The sequence below is a fragment of the Asparagus officinalis genome, chromosome 2 (assembly GCF_001876935.1).
Source record: "Asparagus officinalis chromosome 2, Aspof.V1, whole genome shotgun sequence".
Classification (NCBI taxonomy): Eukaryota; Viridiplantae; Streptophyta; class Magnoliopsida; order Asparagales; family Asparagaceae; genus Asparagus; species Asparagus officinalis.
The window spans coordinates 17,374,046-17,389,021 of record NC_033795.1 but is presented as its reverse complement, the minus strand read 5'-3'; the positions used below and the strand labels follow the sequence as shown (position 1 = coordinate 17,389,021).

Here is a 14,976-nt window from a genome sequence, read left to right as displayed (position 1 = left end):
ACTGCTGAGCAAACACATTGACAAATTTGCCCTTTGGATTAAAAATTTTCCGAGGGCCGAAGTGGTCACAAGAAACCCCCTCGTGGGCCTCGTTGGATGCTGTTGCCGTTTCTCATGAGGCTTATCACATACAGTATGTTCGTTAATGTCTCTTCTCACAAAATTCTCTCTTTACAAGTTGGATTTTGACGAGGGATTTTGGAATTTTGGAATCCTCCTCCGTTTTTTTTCCCCCGCTGCTTTCCCAGTTACTTGCCAGGTGTGCGATGGCCCTTCGGCGTGATCGCGCACGGCCCAAATGGCTATTTTGCCCTTTCGCGTTCGTGTGAAGCCCGTGGGTAAAAATCGTAATTTGCGGGAGGGGGGGGGGGGCGGGGAGCGCGCCTCGTGGCCTCGTTGGTACTTTGGGAAGAATTTGGCTTTTCTTGCCTTTGGTTTTTGTTAGAGAGAGGATGGAGGGGAGTGATTTAATTATGACTTACTTTCACTTTTGGAAATTCCATGGGCTGAAGGCTGAAGCATAATTGTTCACATTTACTTTTGGTTGATTGTCAAACATTTATCATAAGCTTTTATTTATGGATAAGTATCAGAAAGACTATCATAAACAATTGGAGGTTTTGCATAAAAGTAGCACAAACTATCTTTATTACAGAACAATATCGTAACTTTTAAAGTACGTAGCGGAAAAATATAGCATTATAAAACTATGGGGATGACGGGCTTAGTAATGATCTACAATTTCTTGTGGTTATTTATTTAACAACATAAAGTTTATTATATTTAGCTATTTTACCAAAAAATTCATGGTGGACATAAATAAACGTTCATGTCATGCCATTTGTGCATTTTTTTTTGGATATTATGTGGTTTTCTGTTGATTTGAGTACCTATGATATTTGTCTTTAATAAAAATATATTATAGCATTTTTATGCAAACTCTATAATAATTTACGGTAGTTTTTTTATATTTACCTTTTCATTGTTTTCCTCAAAAATGAAAATTACCATAACCCTCTTCTTCCATTGTAGTCTTGTACAAAAACCTTAAAAATAATATTTTTAAGACAAAATAACAAAACACCACAGTGGTTTGAAACTTTTACACACATTTCTCAAAAATCACTTCCTACAGTTTCATCGTTTACAAGCATTAATTTGGGGGTGAACTAGAAAATTGATGGAGGTCAAATTAATAGAGGAAGAACAACCTTGAAGTAGTCCATCCTAATAACCATACCATTTTCTGGTTTTAGTCTGTAAATAAAATGATGGCAAATCATTATCAATAACACTCTTTATTTATTTATTTTTCTTCTTTTTTTTTTCTTTTTTCTTTTTACCATTCAGTTTGCTCGAGAATAATAAAATGATGGCTAGACCTACTACTGCTACAACAATGGAGTGCTTAGGATTTCAATTACTGTGTTTCTTTCTACATATTCCAAGAGATTTTTGCATGGCTCCAAAAGCATAATAATGGTAGAAACAATAATGAGAAGCACTCAAGTGGAGCACTCGATAACACTTCAACAATGTCAACAAAGCCCCTCGCGGTTGTTTTCTCCTCTTCATCATGTTAGCTCCAAGAACAGGGCAATACAGTCAATTCCTCCATCATAACAGACTTAACTTCCATAGAATTGGGCTTTCAATTAAAAAAAAGAAGGATCTCTTGATTTAGTAAAGTGTAGAAAGGAAAAGTGAAAGGACAGGAAAGATCTCTCTCTGCATTTCCTGTTTTGCTTGATAGGAAACTACACCAAACTTGAGACGGGGGTTTGGGGGTTTGCTGTTTTGGTGAAAGAATTCCCTAGTGGAAAGATTTGGAAGGGAGAAGATAAAATCTCTTATCTGAGAGGGCAAAAAGGCAAAAAAAAAAGAGAGGATTTCTTCTTCTTCTTCTTTTTTTTTTTTACAGAGGCCTGCAAGAGTCATCGAGTTCATTACTAAATGACCCCCACATGGCCCGCTCATGATGAATAAAACAACAAAAAGAGGAGAAGATCTCATCTTTGTACCTCAACCTTTTATCATAGCCTCTTTGATCCTTCTGAATCTCCTCAGTTCTCAGTCCTCAGTTCATTTGATTCACTCTGCATTTGTTCAACAACAATGGTGCAAGCATCAAATGCATGTGAAATCCTATTAGATACACAAACTCATTAAATGTATAAAAAATATAACATGCATGTTTACTCTGTTTAGTTTAATATACGTACCATAACTACTAGAGAGACGACTGGAGATAGGCTTAAAAGAACTTGATCAGAAACTATTTAAGATATAAAAATAGGATTTACGTAGTCGACCAATCTGACCCAAATATTTTGGGATAAAAGGCATTTTTGTTGTTGTTGTTGTTGTTTACTCTATTTAGTTTGATAGTAGTCCACGAACACGAGTCTGTTTGGTAGTTTTCAGAGAAAAAGATGGAAATTATGGACATGTCACTAAAATTAGTTTAGCTAGATAACAATATAATACAATAGAATAAATAGTTGAAATGGATGCCATTAAGGAAGGTAGAGAGAGGTCCATGTTCAAAAGCACGTAAGCCTGTTTGAGTCCATGGACTTGTACGCAATGCAAATACTAGAACAAGCCTGAAAATGCAACAATCACACGGTTTAAATTAGCAGGATTCAATTTCAAACTCGAGTAGCAAGGGCAAAAGACATTTACTGTTACTACAGAGACTCTGTCATCAATATAGTTTGACAAATTATGGCAGAAAATTACATACACAGCCAAAAAAGAATAATTTGTAACAATAAACATTTCAAACTCTCAATCCATAGAACTAGGAAACATCAGCAAATGCTTCAATTTTCAACCCTTCAATTAAAGTTCGAAAAAAGAAGAACAAGGTACCCGTCCATATTTGGTGACAACATTCAAGAGTTTATAACCATTGTCTTCGCTCAACCATTTGAGTCATTATTACAGACAGTTTCAGTGCCTGGATTCAATTTATGTTGATGGCATCATTTAACACAGCCACGAATAAAGATGAAAACATTAGATTTGTTGGGTAAACATGGGATGAGCTGATGTGCATCAACCAACATATGCCGGTATAAGTTTTGTCAACCTTACAATGAAACTTGGAACTTTTCTTTTGTTGCCATCATAACTTCAACATTTTCTAGCATGTCCACTTGCATGAGTTTCCAAAAATATGCAGCTGTAATAGACTGACCTGTCAAATAACAGTGATCCAAGTTACTGACATGATTAACTAAGAGGGAAGCTAGCTCTGTGCTGCAAGTCTTTCGAGCAAAAATTGTGTTGTGTGATTATTTTCTCATGATCTCTTCATGTTATGCGTTACCCTCCACAAAACGTAACATAAACTTCATAATCATAAATTTATGATAAGTGCAACCCCACAACATTACTATAGAAAATATATGAAGGATATGAAGAAGAGTTATCTAGTGCTCGCAGAGCAGAGTTATAGTTTGATAGTGGTGGGCAGGAATGAGAGTGTAAATAGGCAGGGTTCACTAAGCTGTCTGAGCTGCCACAAAAACATTTGAAAAAAGCCTAAATTGATCAGGTTCCACACTTTATATCAGTGTGACAAAAACAGATGGAAACCAGAAAAAAAATCCAACTTAATGACTGAAATGAATATCATGAATACATTATGAATGATATGTGATATGTATTGCATCAGAAAATTACAGGTATCATACAACGTATTAACCTATGATTTTACCATATAAGTTATATCTTTTCCTTTTTATGTAATATTGTATCCCTGTGTACATATCCCGTAGTGGACCTCTCCTGCCTGTTTACAAGTACCATATTAATTTTAATTGCAAGGCACCATGTACTATCTCCTGTAATGACACTGTAGATTAGTTGTTTGTCTAAAATAGCACATGACAGGTCATGCATTGGTGATAAACTACTATCTCCCATGCTTTAGAACATCTACAAACGAGATCACATGATTTAATTGCATTTAACCTGCTAATCAAGCGATCTCATATTACCTATTGTCAAAACGTTTCATTTAAAAATGTCTATTGGATGTTACCCAGAAAGAGGAAATACTATTGGATTCATGACAGAGATTCGTCATTTTTTAAAATATTTTTTCATTAATTTATAATTGATGAAATTTTAGAGCATGAAGATCATAATGATAAATCCAGATCACCCACCAAGTGACTTCTAGCTGATGCAAAAGATAATATACCAGTGTTGAAAAAACCATGCTACGTAACTCGTTTATTTCACATTCGGTAAGTAACAATGATTAGATGCCACATAACATTTTGATATAACTCAAACACGTTGTAACCCTATTTATTACCATAAAACATGCACCATTTCAATATAATGTAAGTCGTTTCAGTATAACATATAGTAGACACTTGGGAGTGTTTCCTTTGTTTGTTTTGTTTAAGATTTGACGTAGTTAACTATTTACCTTTGGACTGTTTGTTAAGATTTGGTGATGTTTTTATGCTTGTGATAGAAAACTTATTATTTCTAGAGAATGAAATAAATATGAAATTATTGACGAGACAGGTAAATTTGTGATGCTATACTTAACATGTTATGGTCGCGCTTATAATTATTGCTAATCATGTTCCTATTTATTATAACTATTATGGTTGCTTTTTTTTTAATTAACAAAATAGGTAACCTACACTATGCATTACGCTCTATGCACTTTAAGATATGGAGAGGCGGACTTTTACGCTATATGTTACTAATGTCTTCAAGATTGTAATATACAGCGCTTTAAGCTTTGGAGAGGCCGACTGTTATGCTACACGTTATTAATGTCTTCAAGATTGTAAGCGCTTTAAACTTTGGAGAGGCTGACTGTTACGCTATACGTTATTAATGTTTTCAAGATTGTAACACACACCGCTGCAGAAGATTCATGCTTTATGTTGACACTTCCAAATTTTGCTATGTGCTATTCAATAGCTTGAGATTTACCATATTTCACACCAACTTCGACATCTTTTTGGTATGCATAACCTCTTATTAGGTTGAAGCTGAAGTTTTATCCACTAGTGAGCATAGTCACATAGCATCACCACTTTTCTTATGAGAGGTTGTGGATTCTCTAAAATTGCAGTGACCGATATAATTTTGCAGGAAACACCAACACATACTGACTATGCAACAGCTTGAGTCTGTTACTCACGAAGGCCTACTGTTGTTATTCTTGGAGATTCGTCAACAAGAGTTCCTTGTTTGGATTTTTCGCCCGACGTACTAGTTCCATTAAATTAGGGGTTGAGTAAGAATGTTACCATTTTAGATCGTTAAGTATGAATATTACTATATGCTTATCTAGCGGTTAATATTGCGAGATGTGTATGTGTACGGGTTGAATTAGACCCTTGTCGTGCTTTTCAAGTACCATTATGAGTTAGATATGATTTCTAAATTTCGAGGACAAAATTCTTTTAAGGGGGGAAGAATGTAAGACCTCGTAGATTTTGATAAAACAATCCATGCTATTAGAACCGAAAGGATGTCCAGGAATTGAAAGGATGTCCAAGATCAATCTACTCCATGATTCTGTTTTATTTTCGATCAAACTAGCAATTATGGGCTAAATCAGCAATTTCTTCATTCTAATATTCCCCGATTAATTTCTTTGTAATTTCTTCACATTAACATTCTATCTATTAGGTTTAAGCTGTCCCCGTTAAAGCTCAGCTTTAGAAATTGTTCCAACCATTTTCGAGGCTGGACTGTCCTGTGAAACAACATTCTTTCAGCAGCTACATAACTATCTAGTTAGATTTCATCCTCTCTATTACGCTTTTCGAGGTTACACCTAATATGTATTGGCACAACAATTTCAAACAAAACTCGCAGTACACAGGTTTACACGCTTCTTGAAACGCAAAAAAAAAATTCGGTTAAAATTAATTAGATACTAAGAAACAAACCTGAGAAATTCTCAAATCAAAAACACTAAAATTTAGCATAGTATCGGTCGTAATTGCCTCCACTGAGAATAGATCTACCTGCCTCAGATCATCCTTAACTGCCGCCGGCGAATCTCGTGAATCGAGGGTTCCCATATCATGATCAGAGGCTCATCCATGGCGCTTAAAGAGAGAAGCATATGCTAGGATTTGGGGATTGAGAGAAACCCTAGCCCTAATTGAGGAGGATGTAAGTAGAGTTGGGGATTTCGCGGGAAGAAATAAGATATGGGAGGGGATTTTTTTAAAATAGACCGATTTTGCTAAATAATTAGTAAAATAATTAATAAAATCGATCATTTTACTAATTATTTAGCAAAATCAACGGAGGTCGATTTTAAAAAACATTCTGATCAAAACATACGGGACTACTAGTTCCGTATGTTTTGAGTGAACTAATAGGGGATTATTCACCTCGAGCTTCGTCAGATGATGAATTTAGTGATTGAATTGGTTCGGGATTCTTGGACAGGAGGAGGAATCTGGTGACATTCCAGTTCTCGTCCTGGATGCCATGCTCTATCACGTCCAGGCCGTAGATAGTGGCGGTGCGGGGGCTGGCAAGGCGGCAAGTGTCCAAGGATGACTGGAACGGAGTTTGACGGCTCCTGCGGTGTCGTCACGCTGCTGCGGGCGGAAGGCCGGATGCGGGACAGCGTGGGCGGTCGGTCGGCGAGGATGCAGTATTGGATGAAGATGTTGATCTCTTGGACGATGCGGAGGTCGCTGCCACGGATGAGGAGGTCGTAGTTGCGGAGGGAGGCGCCGGAGATTGTGGACTCGACGGGGAGGATGGTGACGTCGGCGTGAGAGCGGTGTATGTCGTTAGTTTGATTAGGAGATTGAGGGAGGCCATGGAGACTTTAGGGAATTTGGAAAGAGGGGAGATCGATGAAGGAGGGTTATTGGATGGGGTTGGACAGGAGATATACGAGACTAGTAATCCCGTATGGTTTGGATAAAAATTAATCCCAGATTAGTTCACTCAAAACATGCGGGGCTACTAGTCCCGTATGTTCTGAGCAGGGTGTTTTTTTAAAATCGATCTCTTTTTTGCCCGTTGGCCAAAAAGAGGTCGATTTTGCTAAATAATTAGTAAGATGATTGATTTTGCTAATTATTTAGTAAAATCGATCTTAACATTTTTTTTTAAATCCCCATATGGGAGATGTTACAAATTACATGGGCTGAGCTACTCAAGAGAATATTTTTGGGCTTAGTCCAGTAATGATGGGCTTAACATTTGATAGGCCCATTATTAGTTGTAGGCGTGAAAACTTGCAACTAATTTGATCAAGATATAAAAGAGATAACTCAAAACACATTTCTGATCAGAAACAAATTGTGCACCACATCAAAAAGTTATGAGAGCTTGAAGAAATAAACACTGTCAGCTTTGGTTTCAGCAGAATTAATCCAAGCCAGAGACCAAATCCTTGCTTCAAACTTTGCATTTCAATTATAGCCGAGTACAAATTCCACAATAAGATAACTATCCAATGTAAATTCAATAATCTTTCTACTAATAAAAAATTAAGAAATAAGTAAATAGTCCGCCTAGTTCTGTCTATTACAAGCGGGATTAGATGAGAGGCTAGTTAACCAGACTTGATCAGCGACGACCGGTTCATCATCATCGTTCCGATGCCAAGTCCAAAGTGCATGAGTCCCGTTCACAACCTCGAGCTGGCCATGACCGAAGCTCGCCTCCCTAAACAGAGAGATTTCGGGCGAGGGATTCATGTAATCCGTCGCTAATCCTTCTTTGTTGCCTCCATCGCCGATGGTTATGTGCACTGCTCCACAGTCGTCTGCGTTGTTGTTGTTTACCCTTGCCTGCAATGATTCAAAACCTTCAGCACTTGCGAAAAACTAGTTGAGGACAAAACATGGGTATATACTTATCGTCTCTCGTACTATGGAAATATAACTACTTGTATGCATATCATCAGCACTATACTCAATCAGGTCGAAATATCATGACGATGTCTTTCACATGTCTAATGGATGAGCATCACAGGAAACGAATTGAAGGCCAGTTTAGATGCCACTCAATTGCTAAAATGATTATTAAGTATGCACACTCTGCATTAATACAGAGGACACATCCGCAAATATATAATGGCAATTGGTGTGTTCCTCAAGGCGTTAGCTGGTGTGCCACTAACGTAACACAGTTTTAAGCCCTCGTTTGTGAATATTAGCTTTGTCTGGCGAGGTATCATGTCAGTAACTCAACAGCCAACATCATCACCAAGAAGAGACACACCAGCACACAATTAGTCCTGCAATTTATCTATGTACTTCAACAATTAAAAAAAAAGATAAACATGTACTTACAAAGCGCTCGTATGCATGAACATGACCAGCAAAGACGACATCAACACGAGCACGAACAAGCAAATCCTCCATAGCTTTCCTCATATCCTCCCCCTCCCCTTGATGTGCTTCATTAGAATTATACCATGGTGCATGGATCAGTGCAATCAACCACTGAACCTTTCTCCGGTCAACCTTAGCCAAATCCTCAACTAGCCACTTGTACTGATCTGAACCTGAGTCAAAGTCCTCATACGAGCCCAACATGATCACATGGATTGAACCACTAGCTACATCAAATGAGTAGTACAAATTCGAGTTAGACCCGCTAACTTCGTAAGGCATGTGCCATCTTGCATTGTAGGCTTTGAAGGGTTTTTCAATTATTGGTATTTTTTCAATCTCGTGGTTGCCTTGAGTTACCATCCAGGGTCGACTGCTGGCAAGGGGTTCGACCAATCGGCCAAAGGAGTCCCATTCAGGTTGGTAGAAGTCGGCGTAGGAGAGGTCACCAGGGAGGAGGAGGACATCGTAGTTGGAGGTTGAGAGGTGAGTGAGGGTTGAATTCGTCCATCCAGTCTGACCAAGATCTCCTGTTCAAAAAGAGTGTTTTTTTAAGGCCAAAAAGCAAAACATTTGTCGATATTGTTAAATATAATATTTTCCTTTCTTATCTCCTTAAAAATGATAATAATATTCTTTTTCTGGGCTTTCTTTCGATAAACTACTTTTTACAGGTCCTTGTTCTTAAGTTTTATAAAAGATTACCCTTGAAGATGGCTATAGAAATATGACACTTGTTGCTTATGAGAAAACTTATTTTCTTTTCCTATTTGGTTTACTTCATGAAACATTTGACGCATGGAATTAGAAAGAATAATGCAAACTACACTACAAATAATTTACTGTTTTGACACTACAAAATATAAATATATTATGCCGTTCCTCGGCACTCATAGTTCCCTACTTTTAGAATATGTTTGAGTCTTCTAGGAACAAAATTAATGCAAGATTTCTAGTACAACTAGCACTGTTAAGACAATGTATCATTTATTGCTATGAAAAAATGTTTATCATTCATCCCATCCATTATACTAATGATGCATCAAATAGGTATCTGCAGTCGGATTAATTAACGCAATGCGTCGAAACCACTAGATACTTGCTAGGGTGACTGACAGGCCTAATATATCATCAGATTTTCAATTAATTGGAACATTTAAAAGGAGAAAAGAAGAGAATTCTATGTTACCGGTTACTGCAAAATTGATGGGAAGTTTTGACGGAGGAGTCTTGAAAGAGAACTCGCGTGCTGGATTAGAACTACAACGATAATAATAGACAGTGCTTGGCGTTAGGGGGCCTACAACGACGTCGTGGATTAGGCCCGATTCGTAAAGCATATAGGAGTACTTGGAGGCTGAACCGGAGGCAGAGAAGGGGTATTGGCCTGATGAAGTGCCGTACTCCACTGTTGATGGAGCGTCGGCGTCTGTGATCCAAGTTACTCTCATTTTATCAGGCCCAACTTGAGATATATGCACCTGACAATTAACAACAAAAAAAAATTCATATGTTAGTTTAACTTAAATAGCATTAGAATACACGTCGTTTAATTAGGATGTCTCTCATGTGAGCAGTGGCGTAGCCGGGATTAATTTTTTCCCTGGACGAAAAATAAAGATGGTCTACAAGTATGAGGAGCTCAGTGAGAAAGAGGAGGGAGGCGCGGGAGAGGGAGGAAGGAGAGGGAGTGGGAGAGGCGGAAGATTAGGGAAATGCTCGACAAAGTTGAAGAGAGGAAGGAGATGAGGAGAGGAAGGAGATGAGGAAGAAGAGATGAGAAGAGGGAGGAGGGAGGGTGACAATGGCGGGATATTATTGCCCTGAGCAGCTGTCCAGGGCAAGAATACCCTGGCTACGCCACTGCATGTGAGTAGGTTCTCTTAGCCTTAAAAGGGGCGGTGAAATATGCAAAGTGTCTCTCGTATCCCCTCGAGCAACATACTTGCATTTGGGGTGTTTTTTAATTTTTAATTTTTTACTTTTAATTTGCAGAAAGCTCCACACGTTGGACATCTACGGATCCCCCCCCCCCCCCCTCCATTAGTAGGGAATTTTTGTAGTGAACATTTTGGCAGCCTAGCAACATAGGTGCAATAAACGAGATAGGACATCAAAAATCATGATGACCAAATCTATTTCTGTATTAAACTAAATGGTTCGTTAAAAAATAATAATGGAACATTTTACGTGATCTATAAATAAACAAATAAATTAGAGATAAAGAGTACTAAATGTGGAATTGACATTATACTAGGAATTTCACAGATGTACGAACTATTTCTGACAGGTACATCCTCTTCATTATACATGTGAATGTAACCATGAAACAAGGAATATACATCGTTTAAAAAAATACAGAAATTTCCAAAATATAGGAAAACTTATGGTATGGGAGAGGGTGAGAACATGGGAATGAATTGCATTAATTTCTTATCCCTGGTCACAGCTGTATCCACCGACCTTCATGCATGCATGGTGAATATAAGAAAATTACGAATTAGGCCAACAATAACCCTTACTCTCCTTTTCTAGCATCGGTTTAATCAGCATATCGACGGAATTAAATATGAAATTCTAACCGAATACAATTTATGATACTTTTGGGATAAATGACCCAAGTTACCGAGTACGTACAAAAGGGATATTCTTATACGCATTTTTATTCTAAAGGGTTAGTTTCCCGACGGAAATTATGATGGAGAAGCGAGCAAATACCCCATATTTTCACTTAAAAACGATCAAGATAACTGAACATTAAGCTTGAAGAGGCGATTTGCAAACTGGTGAATTTCAAAATACCCCACCAAAGAAATCATTATATTTGCAAATCTCCCTTACTCTTTAACACTTAAATTGAATTGTATGAGCAAATAACATCAAATTACTCCCAACCCCAAACAAATATCAAGCATGGATCAAGCAACTAATCTCAAGATACTTAAACAAAAGACATAAGAATTAAGTATGGAAGCATCAAGTGAAAAACACGCTCGATCCTAATGAAACGAACTAAACATTAACGAACTAAATGAGGATTAAAGACATACAATTTACCAAATTAATTGAAAAATAATCTAAAGGCGATTAAATAAGGGTGATATGATAAGTACCTGTTGAGGAGTGAGTTCATCAGCATCATCATCAAGAGGAACGGAGAGAGTCTCCCTCGCCTTTGGACGTTGATAACAACGAGACCCGTCAATTGAAAAACACAACAAAACCCCCATCAATATCAAAAGGGGATTAAAATTAAGACCCATTAATTATTGACCTTATTACAAAATGTTGAGAAGAAACAGAGAGAGAGAGAGAGAGAGAGAGAGAGAGAGAGAAGAAATATTGAAGGCACAGTTGGTATATTAATAGATAGAAAGAGAGATACAGTGCTGTTAATTTGAATGACGTCACAAGGGATTCATTTTGGAATCTAGACGCGTGAGAAGTCCTAACGCTTTCTCCCTCTCTTTCTCTCTAATTTGCCTTTGTTTCGGTTTGGCATAGAGAAGATGGGACACGTGGGAGCCTGCGGAGCGTGACAGGTGTGAGTTTCCCCGTCACCCGTGACATTCCTAATTGGCTAACTTGTTTGGTTATTGGGTTTTCAACGGATAATTAGTGAAAGTTGGGCCGAATGCTTACTTAGTTGTATAGTTAGCGATAACTACACTATTCCATTTTAAATTACTTTTGCATTACAGGAGAGAAAAATAAGGATCCAATGTTTATAGCAGTTTAATATTGACTACGATTGTAGTTTAGAAAAGTGTAACACAGTTATCGCTATTCTTGTTTTATTGAAATTCTGAGATGGCATATGTCTTATTAGGTTTAAGGGAAGCGCGAGCACTGCGATTAGTGGTTTTTATTGAAGTGGTAATTTGAGATGAGAACTTTTTGAAGTGTTTTTGAAGGTTTCTTAACCTGAGGAGACACGAGCTTTTGTTTTTGTCTAGCCCGTGGGTTTGGTCTGGAGCAAACGCCTCCTATCTTTCTTTCCATGACCGAACATTACTAAATTGTTAATAAACAACAATTAGATAATGGCTCATAATTAGACTAACATATCAATCCAAGTAATAAAATAACATAGGAGAATAAAGAGATTTATCCTTGGTTAATTATCTCTGTTTGACGTGATTAAAAAATAAATTTTAAATAAATGAAATAATTGATGACAGGTTAGCTGTATACACAGAAAAGCTGGTTAACATGTAGAATCCAAATATGTTGCTTGAAAATAAAACCCGCCTCGTTGTCATTAGACATGAAATCTTTGGATTTTAAGGCAAGGTTGCCGTATACGTACGAAGACCACATTAATTGGCCCAGATATAGAAATAGACCGAACAAGTCGCATTTCAGGTAGAAGATTCTTGAGGACGTTGACTTTTGAGGGTTTTAACTTGTTCTAGTTTGGTGTACAAAATATTGTCCTAATTTGACTTTAGAACGGTCCGTGTGAGCCTCAATGTTGACGCTGGCATTTCAGCTTCATTCCTTAAATTGTTGACTTGAAAGGGTCCTCGGTCTCATACTTGTCCTCAAGAAATGTCGGCGAGTAACGGCTGCGACTTTCTTCTTCCTTCACAGTTCACACCAACTACTCGTCGACGAAAATGGTGGCCCAAATTGAATTGGAAAATTACCGGATAATAGCCCATCACCTACCCAAGCCTCGAGTTTATAAGTTGGGTAAATGAAACTTAAACTTACTTTTAAGTAATTATAAAAAAAAGGGTATGGGGTTTTTTTTTATGATGATCTGTTTACTTTCTTTTATGTGGAAGCAATGCCAACTGCAATTCTAAAGACCGTCTCAAAAAATCGAAAACGTAAGCTAAACACGAGAACGAAAGAAAAAAAGGAAAGAGGGGAACTGGTGGGGTAGGCGGACTGCACGGGACTACTAGTCCCGTTCAGTTCCGTAACTGCAAAATCGACCGTTTTAGGTCGGTTTTGCTAATTATTTTTTGGGACGGTCGATTTTGCCCAATAAAATTGAAAAATGGGCTGTTTTAAAAATTTCTCCTTTTTTTTGAAGTGTACTAATCCAAACATATTCCAAATTCGAACCAATCCAAACGTCGAAAATGGAACCAAAAAATTGGATTGGTTAGAAATTTAGAATGGTTTAACGATTCAAATGCTCACACTCACTTTCAAAACGGTCAAAAAACGGCTATTTTGTGAGGTTATTTTGGTCATTTACCTAGGGGGCTGGTTCTATAAATAGAGGGGGGTTTTTATTTGTTTTCTTCACACCAAAAACTCATCTCTTCTCTCTTATACTCTTATACTCTCTTATTTATACTTTCTAATCCAATCCCCAAATGGCTTCCGGATCTGATTATGAAGAGCAAAACATTTCTCCTGATCCTGAAATGAGTCCTCCTACTATGAGTCCTCCTACTATGAGTCCTCCTACCGAAGTTAATCTCGAATCCGGTGGCGACGAATCTGCACCAAGAGCTCCTAAACGGCCAAGATCCGATGTGTGGAATTTTTACGAGAAGATCGACGTCACCAAGGATGAACACGGTAGGATCCTCACCCAGAAGGCTAAGTGTGCATTGTGCGGCAAGATTTTTCAAGCTCATCATAAGAGCGGCACCAACCACCTCAAACGCCATTTAGATAAACACAACAAAGGTCAGACTCCTCAAGCTGATATCCGACAATCTATGATTTCTCAATCCTCCTCTTATGGTAGTCTCGGTAGTTGGAACTATGACGCTGCCAGAGCCAGGAAATGCGTAATCAGGTTTATCATTCTTAAAAACCTTCCTTTTAAATTAGTAGAAGATGATGAATTTGAAAATATGTTTAGAGATGGTTTTTATCCTGCATTTAAAAAAAATTCTCGTCAAACCTGTGAACAAGGAAAAATAATTTCTTATTTTAAAAATTTAAACTGTAAATTTTCTTTAACTTCTGATATTTGGACATCTAGAGCACAAACTGGATATTTATGTATCACAGCACAATGGATTGATAAAAATTAGCAAATGTTTAAAAGAGTTGTTTCTTTTATTGTAATAGAAGAGTCACATACTGGTGCTAATGTTGCAAATTTAATAATTGAAGAACTTATGAAATTAGAAATTTTAGAAAGAATATTTTCTCTTTCACTAGATAATGCAAGTAATAACAATGTAGCTTTTGATTTTACCAGATCATCTTTATCATTGCCATGTCATGGTGATCTTTTTCATATTAGGTGCATCTGTTATATTTTAAATTTAATTGTTCAAAGTGCATTTACTGAAATTAAAGCCATGATAGAAAAGGTTAGAACAGTTGCTTTACATGCATAGTGCTTCTAAACAAAGACTTAAAAGATGGAAACAATTTTGTAAAAGAAAAAATGTAAAGCCTAGACTAATTCCAAAAGATGTTGACCATAGGTGGAATTCCACATATGCAATGTTAAGTATAGCAATAGAATATAAAGACATTATAACTGATTTTATAAACTATTATGCTTCTAGTTCTAGTTCTGGTAGCACTTATGGAATAACTGAAGATGAATGGACAGTTATATGTAATTTAAATAAAATGTTATAAGTTTTTTATGATGCTACAATGTTATTATCTGGCTGTTATTATCCAACCATTA

At 37.2% G+C, this 14,976-nt stretch overlaps 1 protein-coding gene and 1 long non-coding RNA gene across 3 annotated transcripts; both read right to left on the bottom strand.

The window, feature by feature from the left end:
* Positions 2,822-6,204, bottom strand: LOC109830417. Of its 2 annotated transcripts, none has more exons than XR_002244292.1 (2): positions 5,937-6,204; positions 2,822-3,202 (listed from the first exon to the last, which is right to left on the bottom strand). It is a non-coding gene; the product is annotated as an uncharacterized LOC109830417 (long non-coding RNA). The 2 variants fall into 2 exon arrangements; XR_002244293.1 differs by having other exon boundaries at positions 6,015-6,204.
* On the bottom strand, positions 7,406-11,651 carry LOC109830416 (probable purple acid phosphatase 20). The gene is made up of 4 exons (XM_020397672.1): positions 11,471-11,651; positions 9,547-9,838; positions 8,316-8,887; positions 7,406-7,811 (listed from the first exon to the last, which is right to left on the bottom strand). The coding sequence occupies exons 1-4, from the start codon at positions 11,618-11,620 to the stop codon at positions 7,533-7,535; spliced, it is 1,293 nt and encodes a 430-aa protein (XP_020253261.1). The 5' UTR covers positions 11,621-11,651; the 3' UTR covers positions 7,406-7,532.